The following is a 17,509-nucleotide window of genomic DNA, read 5'->3' on the forward strand; positions in this document are numbered from 1 at the left end:
ACGTATAAATAAATAAATATCCATTCTGAAAATATCCCTGCCCTGAAAATTCAAGTGATGTCACTTTGGCACCATCCTCCAGGCAGACAGCGCCATTTTTAAAGTTCGAGGATCCAGGGCTGGAGTGAGAGGGCTTCACTCCCCAGGAAGGGGTAAGGGGGGGCTGGGGTGGGAGCACCCCAGCCCCAGCAGATTTGAACAAGGGTGGGGGGGGACGGACCCATGTCCTGGACTGGATTACTTTTGTGGGCAGGGAGTAGAGATCAGAGAGGACAAGCTGGGCAAGCCCGGGTCCCGGGTTAAATTACAGAAGGGTGTTTGAGGGCTACAGAAGACTCATTTTCTGTTAATTTTTTTTTAATCCCACTTAATGTTTTTATTTCAGCTTGGCAAATGAACCGAACTGACTACAACATTAAACAGACCAAAAAACGAATGCCTGCCCCAAAGTGAAAAAATTAAACCAGAATGAAAACTTTGGGGCTGCACATCTGTAGGAAGACATCACCTCCTATCCCATGACATTTTAGTTTTCTGAGGAGTCTGTCCGGAGAGCTTTTGCCCAATGCTTTCTAAAAATCCCAATACACTATATCAATCAGCTCACCTTTGTCCACATTCCCTACGAGCTGGTGGCAAATGTTTAGGACTTAGGAATAGGGGAGGGGGATGCTCTCCTCACTGGGGAGAAATCCCTTTCTCTTCAGAAATCATTGAAGGGTGTGGGGCTCCCTCTCCCGCTGGCTCCCTGCCTCGGGGCTCCTCTCATCTCTGGCTGTGCCAACACTTTCCTCTTCATCCAACCACAGGGTCACCCTAGGAACTTCAGTAAAACTCTGGGAAGGGCCTATGGACCGGCCTAAGTGTTCACAGGTGCTGCAGCAGCTCTACCCCTCTCACAGAAGCCTATGCTGGGGTAGGGGTGAGAGTGCCACAGGAACTGTACGCAAGGTCCATGCCAGCTCCCAGGCCCTGAGTTTAGCCGTGGAGCCTGGACAAAGAGGAACATGGCAACACTGTAGCCCCCACCACCACCAAACAGCAAAATGACCTTCCTTCAGATGTTATCTCGGGAGATAAGAGGATGTGTCCAAACAAAAGTGCCATTCAGGTGCACCGGATTGCATGAGTTTCTTTTGCAAACAGAATGGCGATAGGGTAAAGCTAACATTTTAAACAAAATACAAAGCTTTCTATTCGAATGCACTAAGGTTGACCCTGCACGGAAAACCAAACCAAGATGCCTTGCATTCTCGCTGGTAGCCTTGAGAAAAACTGTGCAACGTAAAATCAGCACCAATGCAGCAGAAAGCAGGGTTTGTTGTGCCGCAGGATTTAACTAATGTCTCCCTGGCTCTCTGCTGACCCAGAGAGGCCCATTCATCCTTTTGCTGGAATGGGATCCAACTTTTCAGATCTGGGAGACTGCAGTGTAAGTGAAAAGTCTGACAGAAAATGATATCCGCTGGCAGCAACACTCTCGCTCTACAATTAATGGGAAATTAAGCCCACATTTTTTATGGGGCTCAGGCACTAATGACTGAACTACAAACAAGTTCAGTTTAGTCTTATTTAAATGCCAGAGATGAGACATTTCAGGGACTGCTGCCTGCCCCTAATGAAGAGGACCAAGCTGGTGCAACGCTGCCAACGGTGCAGCTGCTCAAATCCCGGAAGATGTATGAAGCTGTGAGCGCAGTTCTGCATGTTAAAAACAGCAAGGAGCACATGGAATTGCAATTGCTATTTTCGGTTTTTAACTTGGAAAAATGTTGTGTTTGTGAAGTTGTTCACAAAGGGGCAGATTTTAAAAGGGTTACACGAGTAATATATGCACGTAACCCTTTTAAAAGCCTCCTGCGCGCGCCGAGCCGGAGGCAGGCACAACTTAAAAATTAAAGGTAAGGGGGGGGTTTTAGGTAGGGCGGGGGGTGGGTTAGGAAGGGGAAGGTGGGGGGCGGAGGGAACGAAGGAAGGCTGTGCGGCTTGGCGCACGCAGGTTGCACAATTGTGCACCCCCTTGCGTGCACCATCACCGGATTTTATAACATGCGTGCTGTTGCGCGCGCATGTTATAAAATCGGGCGTAGATTTGTGCGCGCTGGGTTGCGTACACAAATCTACCCCCGCACGTAGTTTTTACAATCTGGCCCAAAGCTTTTTGCAATATTGCTTAATGAGATGAAAAATCATGCAAATTAGCTCATTAGTGATGCTGCATGAGCGAAAGTTTGTGCAAAACTTAACCACACCTCAGTAAGGTGTAATTAAGATTTCTTATGAAAAAGTCCATGATTTTGTGGGAACATTTTTGCAGACCTTCTGGACCACAAAGCAATGTGCGTAGAATTGAAATGAGCCAGCAACGTAAAATGCTTGTGCCCTGCCGGACCATTGCTGTAAAGCCATCTCTGGCTTAGAGCAATGTCCTCACAATCTATGAATACAATGACCACACTAATTGAACTTCAAGAGTTTTTTCTTCAACTGAGTTCTGTCCCAAAGTTCTTGAACTCATTAGCTGGAATTTTCAATATTTCTTTCTAATAAAAACATTTATAAAATCCTGACTGGGGTCTGTATGACACTGACTAGAACACCCGGCCCTGATGGTTCAGTAAAGGCCAAGAACATTCAACGTCGGGTTTCTCTCGGCCTTTGCTCCAGCAATGTTGTCCCAGCAAACTCCCTTGCGCCATCTACTTTCAGTTCTTGTTCTCCATGCGCTCTCTGTATGCCTTGGACACTACTCTTTCTTCTGCGCCACCAGCCGGCCAAGGGAGGGCAAATAAAGACGCTCACCTGTGTGCCGTATTGCCTTTTCTAACCTCTGCTTTTCAAGAGCATGACAGCACAGTGTACAACTGGTGTTAAGACGCGTTCGGTAATTCGTCGTCAGGGAACTTGTTGCATAGGGCTCCATCTGGGTTCAGTTTCTGGTCACAGGTCTCTGCCCTTCGAACATTAATCGAGTTGGTGCTCTGTTCTGCAGCTTCTGAGCACCAAAAACAATTTTTTTGTTTGCATTGATGTGAGCAAGAGTACAATAAATAGCGTTTTCCAGTGTGCTGAGACAATCTCATGTACTCCTGTCAGGATGCAGGATACTGGTAATGAGCTCAGCTGCTGCAGCTTCCATTATACCCAGTATCGATCTGCGTAAATGCAAGCCCCCCTCACGCTGCTTCCTGCCTGCCATAGGGAAACAGAAATGGACAGCTACCATCTAATATCCAGGCTTGCTTCTCAACAGTGGGTTTTTGGAGCAGTCATTGATTAGACGGCCTGGGGGAAGCCGGCTCCTTTAATCCTGTCCTGCCGGCTGTGGCAAAATTAAAGTACTGATCAGGCTCAGTCTTTGCCACAGGGAATCCAGATGAAAGTTAAATCTGAGAAGAAGAAAAGTGAAATGAAAGACATTAAACAGATTTGGTTTTTTACTTTTTATGGAAGGTGTTGGGTTTTTTCCTTTACTCTGTGTGCGTATGTATATCTCATTATAACTTGTGACGTTTGTGTGTTGGTCACACTGAAAAACGCCTATTTGTGTGTCTTTTCAGGCCATCTCTCTTACTGTGTGTTACAGAACTGGCTCTTTTGGGCTAAGATCCAAGCACAGGTTCTGATCCAGGAGCTGGGGACAGTTCCTTTTTGGACTTTTCTCTGACATTGAGCACTGGTGCAATATAGAAGAAGTGGAGATAGGGAAGGGATTAATGTCTTGCTGGCTGACCCCACCGAGGATAAGACAATGTTATGACCTTTGTGAAAGCAGGAGAATGAAATCTTCTGCTAAAAATAAAACTATCTCCAACTGATTTGCAGGCATTTGGTGTGCTATGACCTAAATGTTATTGTGCCAATAAGAAGGAAATGCTCAGGCTATTCCAGATATCAACCGATCAGCTGTAATTGATATTGAAAAGGCAGTGGCTTAGGGTGCCAATGAAACAAGTTCTAAGGAAAATGTGTAGCATATAAATAGACTGCAGAATGGTAATTAGCCAGATGTAGGGTTTACTTTTCCAGCTTACGTGTCGGGGAGGGGTTTCCATGACTACTGCACTCTGTGGTTTTAGCTCTTAAGATTTTTGGAAAGTCTTTCCATCACTCAAGATCAGCAAATTTAAAAAAAAATAAAAATCTTTTATCATCCGTCCAACCAGAAAATCGAATGTTGCATGTATGTATGCTTGCATCCACAGGGCTATGTAATGCACATAGTAGCACGTTAACATAGTAGCTAATGACAAAGAAGGACCAACTGACCCAACCAGTCTGCCTGGTTGCTACCATCTACATTACTCTAGCTAAGGAAATCTCCCAGCTGTCACCCTTAGAAGCCTGACCTCCAGCAAGGTGTCGCCACTTCTGTAAGCCAGGTTTGTTGTTTGCCATTCTGGGATCCCATTCTTAAACCAGTATCCACCAGCATCCTTCACCTTGCACCCTGGTCTTTTACCTCATCTCTCAACCCTTTGACCTCTCTATCTATACCAAACACATTGAAATTCTGTCAGAGCTCTGGTTTCCGTCACCTCTGCTGGTAGATTGTTCCAGGAATCCATGCCCATGACAGTGAAGAGAGTTTGAAATGACTGACATCTAAACTTCCAATGCAGCCGTGCAGATGCGTGCTCACGAGGGCTCCTGAGGTAGTGATTTTACCGTTAGTGAGAGAGAAGCAGCAAGCAACACTCTTGAGTAGCACTACAGCAGCAAGCCCGCAAACATATTTTGTAGTCGGTAGGGAGGCTGGATGTGAATGCTCATATAAAATTGCTATGATGATTTTTAAATTGATTAATGATCAAAATTGTCCATAGGCTAACACTATTTTAAAATCTTACCAACTCTCAAGAAATTTACGTTCCTCTCAGCAGGGCTTATTAGATGTTCCGTCCCCTAGAGTCACAGGTATACATATTACTCAGGAATGCTCTTTTTCAATTGCCAGTCCAGTCCTCTGGAACTCTTTACTAATGGGGCTTCGTCAGTGTGATTCAGTCAAAAGTTTTAGACAGCTTTTAAAGACCTTCCTGTTCGAGTCAGCTTATTTTTAATGTTTTATTATTTTAGTTTGCTGTGTTTTTAGCTGACCTTAATTTTACTTTGTTAATTTATTGTTTTCTTATATGTTGTATATTTTATTTCATATTGTTATTTAATTTCATTTAATATAATTATATGTATGTTTCCTTGAACTTTGCCTAGACCTATTTTTAGTGTTAGAGGATTCATAAATTTTAATAAATGTAAATATATATGATTTTCCTAGACTGTGAGTGAAAGTCACAACTTTGTGCTACACGTTAAATCATCCAGTGATGGGACTCAGAGATGAAGACAAAAAAGGTCAATTGGCCCATCCAGTGTGCACGATTGTTCCTGTGCACACTGCTTGACCATTGTAGCATAAAGCAATCTACTCATAATTATCATCCCCCTCCGATGTAAGAGTCACCTCATTCCTGAAAAACAGCTCTCTGGCAGCCAAAAGAACATGATAAAGTTTTAAAATATATATATTTGCCCTGTTAAATGTTGACAGCACCCAGGAGAAGGTATATGCCTCACCCAGTGAAATCAGGAACCCAAATCCTGCACTCCCTTTTCTCAAAGTCACTTGAACAGTTCCCCTGGGCCCTTGGGAGCAGCTAAGGTTAGCAAAAAGATCAGCAAAAGAAAGAAAGAAAGAAGTCATAAAGTAATGACTTTGCCCTCTGCTAATTAAATATTTGAACTGCTAGTATATGCTCTGAATGCTTTTGAAATATTACATCATCAACAGAGACAATAGATCTGTGTTCAAGAGCAAGTTATCATCCTGCAGACGGTGCAGCGGCACGGCTCAAACGGCAAGTGGCCCAGCTCCGATCCCTCCCTGCTCTCAATCTGTCAAGCTTCAGCGCTGTTTTAATTTTACATTGTCCTTGTCCCTCTGAGTCACCGTGTGAAAAAGAGACTTCTGCTGTGGCATCTGGCTTCCAGCTCACATCTGTTCACTGCGCTGTCTAAAATCCCTTTAAAAAAATAAATAAAAGTCCAGTTGTTGTGCGAAGAACATGCCAGATGAAGCTCAAGATGTACAATTAGCAGAGGGGCAGGCTCACCCCGTCCTGGCCGTGTCCCTGCAGTTTCATTTTTCTCCAGGACCATAGATGCAAGGGCAGAAAACCAGGACTGGCTCCTGTGACACCAAACCATTGGGTAACTCTGTTTTAAATTAAGCTAATTGTCATTTGGGCATTCTAAGCTCAATAGGTGCAAATATCCAAGGGAGCAGTATGTGGTGAAGGGGGTGAGATACCAATGATCTCCAACCAGGAGAGAGACCTCAAGATGATAAGGCAGTGGCTAAAGCCAGAGAAATGCTAAGGTGCATAGACAGAGCTATTACTGGTTGAAAAAAACAGGAGGTAATAATGCTTGCACCTGGCTGGAGTATTGTGTCCTCTTCTGGGAGCCGTACCTCTGAAAGGATAGTGATAGAGGGGAAGTGGTCCAGAGAAGAACCACCAAAGTGATGCGGGATCTCTACCAAAAGCCCTAGGAAATGAGACTTAAGGACCTAAATATGTCTATCCTAGAGGAGGTTACACATGCACCAGAAAAACATTTTTCAGTGGAAAGCAAATTCCAGAACAAGACGTCCTGATGTGACACTGAAAGGGTCAGATTCAGAAAACAAAATGTTCATGGATTGGTGATGGAATGCATGGCTGGAGCAGCCTCCCAGTGGATGGGGTGGAGGCAAACACGGTAAACTCAAGAGGAGTAAACACAGAGGATCTCAGCGGTGAAAGCCAGAGATCAGCTGGGGTCTGTGGCACTGCATCCGGCTGGATGGGCGTTGCCATCCTTACCTGAACATAAGAACATAAGAAAATGCCATACTGGGTCAGACCAAGGGTCCATCAAGCCCAGCATCCTGTTTCCAACAGTGGCCAAACCAGGCCATAAGAACCTGGCAAGTACCCAAAAACTAAGTCCATTCCATGTAACCATTGCTAATGGAAGTGGCTATTCTCTAAGGGGCGGATTTTCAGAGCCCTGCTCGCGTAAATCCGCCCAAAACCGGGCGGATTTACGCGAGCAGGGCCCTGCGCGCCGGGAAGCCTATTTTACATAGGCCTCCCGGCGCGCGCAGAGCCCCGGGACTCGCGTACGTCCCGGGGTTCTTGGAGGGGGGCGTGTCGGGGGGCGGGGCCGGAGCGCGCGGCGTTGCGGGGGGCGTGTCGGCCGCGTTTTGGGGGGGGGTACGGGGCGTGGCTATGGCCCGGGGGCGTGGCCGCGCCCTCCGTACCCGCCCCCAGGTCGCGGCCCGGCGCGCAGCAGGCCCGCTGGCGCGCGGGGATTTACGTCTCCCTCCGGGAGGCGTAAATCCCCCGACAACGGTAAGGGGGGGGTGTAGACAGGGCCGGGTGGGTGGGTTAGGTAGGGGAAGGGAGGGTAAGGTGAGGGGAGGGCAAAGGAAAGTTCCCTCCGAGGCCGCTCCGATTTCGGAGCGGCCTTGGAGGGAACGGGGGGAGGCAGCGCGGCTCGGCGCGCGCAGGCTATACAAAATCGATAGCCTTGCGCGCGCCGATCCAGGATTTTAGTGGATACGCGCGGCTCCGCGCGTATCTACTAAAATCCAGCGTACTTTTGCTTGAGTCTGATGCGCAAGCAAAAGTAGGCTGTTCGCGCGCCTCTTAAAATCTACCCCTAAGTGAACTTAATAGCAGGTAATGGACTTCTCCTCCAAGAACTTATCCAATCCTTTTTTAAACACAGCTATACTAACTGCACTAACCACATCCTCTGGCAACAAATTCCAGAGTTTAATTGTGCGTTGAGTAAAAAAGAACTTTCTCCGATTAGTTTTAAATGTGCCCCATGCTAACTTCATGGAGTGCCCCCTAGTCTTTCTACTATCTGAAAGAGTAAATAACCAATTCACATCTACCCGTTCTAGACCTCTCATAATGGTCAACGATTGATTTCATATCCTCTGCCATCAGATTCTCTATTTCTTACTATTTTAAGCTATTTGGAAGGGTCCCAGGGGTCCACTTAAACTCAGATCCTTGTTTAGGGTTTGCATTTTTAGTTTTTGGGTACTTGCCAGGTTCTTGTAGCCTGGATTGGCCACTGTTGGAAACAGGATGCTGGGCTTGATGGACCCTTGGTCTGACCCAGTATGGCATCTTCTTATGTTGTTATAGATTTAGGATGGAACAATTCAGCTTGGCCTCATTGCTTTGTACCACCAAACCTCGTCAGCCCAGAAAACACCTGCAATTTAGTCCTAGAGAAAATCCCCTGGGCTCAAGCCCAGTATTAGCTTTATGAAGAAGTTTAATTATCTGAGAGGAAAACTAGGGGAGAAGGCCAGTGGGAGTGAGAAGAATGCCAAGAAACAAAAGGTTAGGACAGCCCCTTTACCTCTTCAGTGCATCTCCAGCCCTGCCTTGCCTAGAAAATCTCTCTCCCCTTTCTATTAAAAGGTGACACGGCACTTACCCTCCCCCCCCCCCCCCCCCCCCCCCCCAGAGCGGAGATTTCCAATTCCGTTTTAATAACACTTATTCAGATCATACTGGGGACTAACGTCAGCCTCTCAGACCCAGGGCACAATGGTCAACGATTGATTTCATATCCTCTGCTTTGATACAAAGCCTCCATTTGCACCAAGTAGGATGAGTAAAAGTTGCAATCAAGGAATATTTGCCTGTTGCCTTCCTTGCAACTGGGAAATAACAGCTGGTGATTGTCCTTTAATACCCTGCATTTGTCATGCAGGAAACGTGGTAGCTCTAAAGAATTTTACATCAGTCCATCTGTCAAACATCTTGACATCAGTTCTTTTCCATTCCATTACGCTCCATAATACTTGATGCCGTTTCTTTTCCAATACGATAAAGAACGAAACAGAGAAAAAAAACAGACAGGGATTTTTTGTACTCCCTCAACCCTATTCTCAAAGTTTGCTCTTTCTATGTCAAATCAATCCTTCTAGTACAAGCACCATGCAGCATACACGCTTGAATCATTCAATTGATGGAATGTCTTTGAGTGTCGAAGAGTTTTAAGATGGTCATTAATAACAAAGTCACACCGGACCATGAGGGAAGGAGCTGGCTCATAGTGTAGTGTCTGCATGTCCTCTCTAGTTCTATGGACTTGTCATCAACATGAAGAAAGATGACTTTGTCTATGCAAGATTGAAGATTTGTTTCAGCCAACAACAGATCAAACTTTTTCATACTGCAACACTACTGCATGTGGTATGTGCATGTCTCAAAATATCAACTTGCCATATCCTTTTTATTTGTTTATTTATTTATTAGATTTCTTACTCGTGATTCCCCTAAGGCCCAAGGCAAAATTACAATACATAAATAAATAAATACGACAAAACCTATATAGTGTTAAAACAAATGAAATAGTTAACCAACACTAAACCTTAAATTAAACATTGTATGTTTTACTTTTTTTGGTCCAAAATGAATTTTTTATATTAGGTTTTACATCAGGACAAGTCTGTGTTTTATTTCTCCATTCATAAGGTTCTTTAGACCTGCTTATACTAGACTGCTTTGCTGATGATGTACACATACTAACATCTTTTATTAGGGGCCAAATTTAAGGATTGGGCAAGCTTATTTTATTTTTGCCAAAAAAACAGTCCCTTACAGAAATTGCACAAAAGTCAATCTCTGGTATAAAGAAGCACCATTTCAAAACAGTGCAAGTACAGCGGCTAACGAAGATTTTTTTTTTCTTTTCACATTCCCTGCTTTTAGCCTCATCCTTTAAATCTAGCCTGAGGTCCTTCATGGTAGGAGAAGTGAGGTCAGTAGATCTTCAAAAGGCCCTGGCACTGGAATGGAATGAAGATCAGAAAAGGGAGGGTAAAGATGAAGCCCCCCCTGCGCGGAGCATGGGACCGGAAGGCAAGAACATGGCCATCCCAGTTTCCATATGGGCTTGGACAGATCACGCACTGTAGCTGGGCTAAAATATTACTGCTCCTCATTCCTCTGTCTACTCCTTCCGCTGTCAGGCAGTGCACCCGCACCATGAAAATCTGCTGGAGCATGAACCCCAGGGGTGGCTGTTTTCCTGAGCCTGAAGTAATATAAATAGAAACCACACTGTAATCCTAGCTGAATAGCAAATGCTATATAAAATGTAATTATTGTCACTGAACATTTTGTCTATCCTAAGTGTGACTCTTTGGGCTCAAATGAATAACCTCCTAGGCCACTTGCACTGCATAATCAAACTCTGGCATCTCCAGACTTACAAAAATGTGTTCTTGAGGATTGTGCTGCTTTCTAAATAATGGATGATCAAGAAATTCATGATTCTTTTGTAGTTCACTTCCATTCATCTTCCTTTAAATGTGAAAGCATTCTTTCTGCATATTTGTTTTAAGGGGAGGACAATCCAACAAGAGCTGGGAAACATTCAGTGGTTTCTCTTCTCCAGTCTTTCACAATCTGTGGAAGCAGCAAAATCGTATTGAAAGCTGCCAGTTACTAATCCAGGTTTTACTGCTAAACACCCCCCAGTCAAATGGGAGAAGCAAAACCTGGGGCACTCTCCACAGTATAGAATGGAGTACACCGAGGTTCTCAGCTCAGTCCTTCAGAGCACCCTAGCCAGTCTGGTTTCCAGGCTATCCAGAATGAAGTGGATCTAAGAACCAAGCTGATATATGCAAAGATATCTTTCCTTTTATTCTTTTTAAATTGTATTTTTGGCTTGGCAGTTTCATTCTGCTCCTTTGAGCTTCCAGATCAAACAGAGATGGAGAATGGTGGACTGAGTGTTTGATCAACTTTCCTTTACTTCGACTTATAGTTCATCTGTTTAACAAAATATTGCTGTAGGCAGATAACAGTCCTAGACATATGCATAAAATAAGATATATACCAAAAACTACAATAGACACTTACATAAAACCCAAAATACCAAACCAAACAAAACAAAAACTTGTATGATCATCTACACAGGATGACTGACCACCTATAGGAAGAAACCAAGGAACCATAGCCCACACCTAATCAAGCTTCTTGGGCTGACTGCTTTGGATATTGGACCTAAGAATGTTAATATAATTCCCGCTGGATCACCAAATAATTTATCTGCCATAACTGCCAGCAAAATTCAGTCAAGGAGGAAAGCTCATCATCTGTACCCTTCCAGGAGTGATATCACATCACTGAAGAAACCTGGGAGGTTGTATCCTTAAGGGTCAGATTTTAAAGGCCCTTCAGTACCTGTGCAAGTTTGAAGAGCCCTGGAGTGAATGGAGTTCTCTGCAGGCTGTGATGCCTTAAGGTTTCCAGACCACCTAAGTCTATCTTTTCGGTGTCAGATCTCGAAAGCTCCAATAATCAGGGCCTCTGTGCGGTCTTCATGTTCATTCCACAGCCTGCAAAGGACCCAGTGCAAACTGGAAAATTCAGAGGCACGAGAGAAGCAGTCTATAAGAGAAAGATGCTGACCAGCTTTGCAAGATGAGCCAGAGTGGATGTTCGGTAATCACAGCTCAGACAATGGAGAAAGAAAACAAGGTCCACCACCATCGCAGTCCTTGTCGCTTTCCCAAGATGTTTAGAAAATGCACCAAGATGATTTCTGTAGCTCGAGGCCACACTGACATTTGTTCTTTAGTGGGGTTAGCCTTGAGCTAAAGAAATCATCTTGCTGTCCTTGGTGCATTTTTTAAATCCCAGCTTGCCCATCTGTAATTATAAGTGCAATACTTCTTTCTAGAGATAGACGTCGATGTTCTTAACAAAGGACACCGCGGATGAAACCATCACGAGAAGGTCTGGGCCACAGGATTGTACAGCTAAGTTTTAGTTCTGTTTCAGACATGATAGGAAACCTTTCTGAGCCCTGGAAATGTATTATAAAACGATTTATTATAAATTGTTGAAATAGTGCAGCCTTCGTTCCCCACTAAAGAAAACTGGGCCGGCTTGCTTCCTCTGATGATTATAGAAAGAGACATTTGGTAATTGCCCTCCTTCTTTTCCGGGAAAATTAATCATCAACGAAAAAATGCTCCAGTGCAGTTGGGGGATGCACTGGTCCTGGAGAACTTACCAACCAGACCAATGATTTAATGTAGTCTGCTTAAAAAAAAAAAGTCAAACAAACACTGGCCAAGAATGTAACCAAGGGACTCCCCCCCCCCCCTGTCTGGTTCATCTCCCACTGCATGGCTTTTCCATGGGAAATCAGATCTGCCTTGTTCAAGCTTAGCATGACCACATGACTCCATATGAGGAGCAGACTGACCATTCGTGCACTACCCGCGGGCCCACAGCATTCTCCCCTAGCCTCAGATGGCTGGTGAGGGGGCCCAGATCACTGTCACCCCACCCCCCTATTCCATAGCGAGGTGAACAAGCTCAGTCATTCCTGGTTCGATGCCCATTGCATGCAGGGAGATATAGTTCCCTGAGAAAGTCTGGGGTCACGCCCTGGGAAAGCAAGACCAACCCCGAAGCCTCTCTGCCAGGATTACGGCTCCCCAGCCTTTTCCTCTTCTGTCCTAACAAGGACAAAGAAAGTCTCCATTATGTATTCCAGAATCCCAACCTCCCAGACCCCTCCCCCAAATCAAAGACTTTGTTCAGGGAGACATCTGCCTGCTCACCCTTTCCTTTTTCCCTTACTAATGCCTCATTTGAGGGGATGACGTAAAAGACTCCTAACAGACCACTTGAACAACTGTGTCTCTCGTTGAAGACTTTTAGTGTGATTTCTGTGGGACGCCGAGATCTCAAATGTTTTGTTGAGCTATGAACATGAGACAGGCTCCCATGCGCAAGCTATTTTTTATCTTCAAATAGATCCCTAAGAAAGTCAACTCCAAGTCCATTCAAGGAACGGGGTAAAACCAGGACTGGCTTAGCATGCCCCCCTTGTCATGGTCACCCTATCCATCCATCCATGCATGTGGTGCGATAAGACCTGGACAGGAACAACCCATCCTGAGAAATGGAACCAGTCGGGAATAATCCATTTCCTGGGGGAAATAATTAGGTTCTTTCTTTATGTGCACAGATATCAGCTGCCTGCCTGCTTTGTTCCTGAAGCTGAGACATTTTCTAAACTAAAAAGGACACAGATTTAAACTCTGCCTTCTTGACAGTGCTCAAATTATGTTTCTACATTATTTAAAGGTATTTCTGCACCAGCTGGGTCATGAACAAGAGCCAGACAGAAGTTTTTGTAACAGAAACAAATTTAACAGGCTTCGGTTGGATAAGGTCATGTCAACAGAAAGACAAGGAGGACTGGTCAAAGTAGTGAAGGAAACCAGCACGGAGTAATAATCATCTTATGTTGAAAAGCACCAGCTTGACATGCAAATGATGACTGAGAAGACCTATGGCTAGCATATTAAACTTATTTGACTTATTCTGTGTATCAGGAGGATGCTCTTATTGAGCTGTTGCTCATTGATAGAAAGGAAGTCATTAGATAGGGAGAGAGCAGTATGAAAACCATCTGGGTTAGAGAAATATGAAAACATTGTAACTGTGTATTGCAGGGGATATGTCAGATTTACTTCATTTCTGAGTTTTGCTTTCTTTTTTGTATTCTGCTACAGGTGTACTTTATGTTCTGTTTCACAACTGAATTGTTAAAGGAAAACAAAGAGAAAAACCTGTTAAAAAGTTAAACTACTGAGTTTCCCATACATTATCAAGTTCCCTCAAAGACAACAGGATTTTTGCTCCACCGAGCTATCCAGGAAAAAAGTGGCCTTAAGGAAATGTTCACTGCGTACAACAAAAACGGACTTTTAGATACTGAAATGGTAAATGTTGCCTCCCAGATCCCGGTTGCAGATTAATATAATCCCTTGATATTTCCAGTAACAGAAAAGCATTCAAGCAGGTCAGCAAGCAGAAGGCAAGGGCCATAGTTTTGTGGTTTTATGTGATGTTTTCATTGTGCACTATGGATGGAATGGGATGTACATTTTTAAATAAACAAACACTGGACCCATACATTTCTGTTTCATGTTCCTATCCCAGAGACCCAGAAAGGGGGTTCATTAAATAAAAATCACCTCTTATTACTATGTATGCTTTGTTGCCATAGCAGAACAAAACTGATTGATTTGCCTGTCTGAGTCAGCTACTGAAAAAAATCAGAGGAACAGCAACATATTTACAGCTTGGATACAAATTTTGAGAAACTGGACAACAGCACAAACTCAGTTTGTAAAACCACCACCAACAGCATACATGAAAACAACTTACTTCCAACAACCTTGGCTGACAGAGAAGCATGTAATACTTACCCTAAGGTTGTCATGGTAACAATGGTATACCAAAAGGAAGCTGGGATGCTAGTGAACTTGCTAGACGATGACCCTTTCTCTGCATAAAACATCACCGTAGCAAAGATAATGATCGCCATAGTGAGTGAAAACAGAAGAAAGCCGAGTTCAGAGGCACAGCTCTTCAGGGTGTAGCCAAGGATCCTTAAGCCTTGAGAGTGGCGTGAAAACTTGAAAATCCTGAATACCCGGAAGACCCTTAGAGTCACAAAGGCCCCACTGACATCCTCATTGTTTGACATCACCAAGCCTATGTAATAGGGCATAATGGCAACCACATCAATGATGCTCATCACGCTCCTCATGAACCTGTAACGACTAGGGGCAGCAAAAAGTCGCAAGAGATACTCAACTGTGAAAATCATAACACAAGCTGTGTCCAGACAGAAGAAAGCCACACCGTACCGCTCCCCACAAGGGAGCTCCTTGTTGCCTGGCACCGTGCCACAAGGAACAGTCTCCACCACGTTGGTGATGACCGACACCGCAATGAAGAAGCCAGTGACATAGTAGAACACTAAGGCCAAAGTGCTGGTATGGGGATTTTCAAAAGCTCGCCACATAGTCTGGCGGAAATTAAGAGAGGGCATGGCTTCCTGATTGTTCTCAGAATCGTTGTCATCTATCAGCCTTTCTGCATTCTCTCGTTTTCTATCTTTGTACTCTTCATAGCAGCAGTCCCCGATGATTTCAGGTAGGATCCCATAGAAAGAAAGCTCTTCATCATAGGCAGAAATGCACTCATACCTTGGATAGTGCAATTTGCCAGTTCTGTAAAAGTTTAAGATGCATCTAAACACCTCTGGGTCTCTGTCAAAGAAATATTCCTTGGTCTCTTCATTGAAGAAGAATTCTTTTTCCGAGCTCCCCAGCAGTGTGTCCGGATACCTCTCCAGGGTAGTCCTCCAGGTCTGGAAGCGCCTTCCACTTACATTGAGGATAATCAGCTCATCCTGTTTCTTGTTTTTATCAGCAGGGGCCAGCGGCATAGGGCAGTTGGCCACTGGCATCCATCCAATGGCTGCTGCCCTTGCAAAGGGCAGCCATGCTGCCACGCCTGCTGCCATGCTGGCTCCAGGTCTTTGTAGAGCAGACCCTTGTGCTGCTTTTAACACCAGTTTGACTTCAGATCAAAGACATCTAGAAGGAAAGAAAGACAATTATGTTTATATGTAGTGATGCAACTTTATATATAATTTCAATAACTACTAACTCAATATGGAAGTAACATGTTGGCATCTATATATAATAATGAAAAGATTACACCTTGGTTACCTAATGACGATTAGGAATTTGTTTGGAGTGGTAGTAAATAGTTCTCATCAGAAAAAGGTAGCAAAAACCAACCCCTCGTTTTTAGACTACAAAGTAGAATACATGTCAAGAGTAATAAATGAGTTATTTATCGAACCGCAGACAGTATGCTCTGAAAGTAATAAGAAACGGACAGACTTCCAAAAAGTAGTTAAATCCACTACTGCATATATATTAAAAAAAAAGAATCCACAGCTTTTAAGGCATGCGACACTTACCTATCAAACCCAAAATATTAAGGCACCTCTCAACAGAATACAGCACTAAGGACTGGAAGATCAATGACAGCTGAGCAGGCTCTACAATAAGCGGGAGCCGCTTTCCTCTATAGCCTTCCGGAGAAAGTCCATACTGGGCAAGGATGTAGCTCTCCAGTCTATACTGGGCAAACGTTTCTAGCTAACCCCAGTCCACTCGGTTTCCAACCACTGCAAGACAGTTTGTTTTGTGCAAATAGCCCCTAAGCCTGTAGCTGCCACTCACTTAAAGTTATCGGGATTTGCCTGTTGCTGGTGCATAGTCGTGTGGCGGTGCCAAGATAAAAAGGCTTTGGATCTTGCCTTCCACTACTGTAATCGCCAACATGGAAGGACAGGCTGGGGGTGGGGAAGGGGGTGACAAGGGATGCCCAAACCCGATTTTAAGTGAATTCTCCCCCTGTCAAATGCTGAAACCTTCCCATTTTTGAACAGAAGGTTTCCAGGTGATTTTAACATTCTTATATTTGTTGCTTTTGGACACCAGGTTACATTAAAAGAACTCTACAAAGTCTTCAAAGAAATGAGAAGAGAAAAGGAAAATCGAGAATTCATTATGGAGCAACTTTACAGATGAGTTATTGTCCTGAGCAAGAACATCAGAAAATCAATAAATCTCAGGGCATTAACTTCTGCCAAGAACAGTAACAAGCGGTCGACGTCTGCTATAAAAGGCATTTAGCAGACCCTCAGTTTAATGCTTGATACTGTATAATCGAGATAAGTTAATTTAAAAACAATCACATCCGACCGATAAAATCAATTTATCGAATCAGACTCCTGTAATAAAGGGAATGCAATCAGAAAAGGGCTTCTCCTTCCTCTATTTGTCTTTTTTTTCCTTTGGAGCGCGATGGGCTCAGGGTTCCTTGGGCATTTTCAGCATCCACCGAGCGCCGCGCTGCCTGCAAGGCACGGGAATCCTCCAGCAACAGGCTCCCAACTTCTCTCTCTCACACACACACACACACAGCTCGCAGGCTCTTACCTTCTCCGGCAGGAAACGCTGGCCAAAGGCAGTCCTGGAGGGGAAGGAATGCAAGGCATCGGCAGGAGGACTCATGAATGCGGGCTGGGCTGCTTCTTCTTAGTTTGAAATCACATCCAGGACTGGGAGTCGGGGCTGTGCTGGCTCTCAGCCCTGGCGAGGCGTCCTGCACAGCGAGAGAGACAGAGGCGCTGTGAGCTGGCGGAGAAGCAGCAGCGAACTGCAGCCCGGGGCTGACACCGCATGCTAATGTGTGCGGGAACTTCCGAGCTCCCTACCTGCCACTCGCCGGGGGTCCCACTCCCCTCCCCCCATCACGTCCTCGCCTGCCATTATTCACGTTTCACGCCTTGCCTCCTGATTTCTAAGTAATGTAATCCCTCCCCCACCCCGATCCATCCTCATTGTAATAGAGCCGCGGGCGGCTCAGAGAGTCCATGGGGGGGGGGGGGGGCACTTTTTGGATCCGGCTCATCTCCTACCGCTCCATCACAGGGAGGTCCTAGGGGCCACCTTGGCGCACGTCCTCGTCCCCGGGAATAAAGGCTCCTTACCTTGATTTTCTGTCCCAGATCACTGTATGTATTTTTT

General features: G+C 44.8%; 1 protein-coding gene across 2 annotated transcripts in view; it reads right to left on the bottom strand.

Moving 5' to 3' along the window:
* Positions 1-15,482, bottom strand: part of KCND3 (potassium voltage-gated channel subfamily D member 3) — a 238,464-nt gene extending 222,982 nt beyond the window's left edge. Inside the window, exon 1 of one of the 2 annotated variants that reach the window (XM_029573824.1) lies at positions 14,321-15,482. In XM_029573824.1, the coding sequence (XP_029429684.1) occupies positions 14,321-15,426 (1,106 nt within the window). In that variant the 5' untranslated portion in view covers positions 15,427-15,482. The remainder of the gene's footprint in view (positions 1-14,320) is intronic. The other variant, XM_029573823.1, reaches the window with a different exon arrangement.
* Between the last annotated feature and the right edge of the window lie 2,027 nt (positions 15,483-17,509).

This window comes from Rhinatrema bivittatum, chromosome 12 (assembly GCF_901001135.1).
Source record: "Rhinatrema bivittatum chromosome 12, aRhiBiv1.1, whole genome shotgun sequence".
NCBI lineage: Eukaryota > Metazoa > Chordata > Amphibia > Gymnophiona > Rhinatrematidae > Rhinatrema > Rhinatrema bivittatum.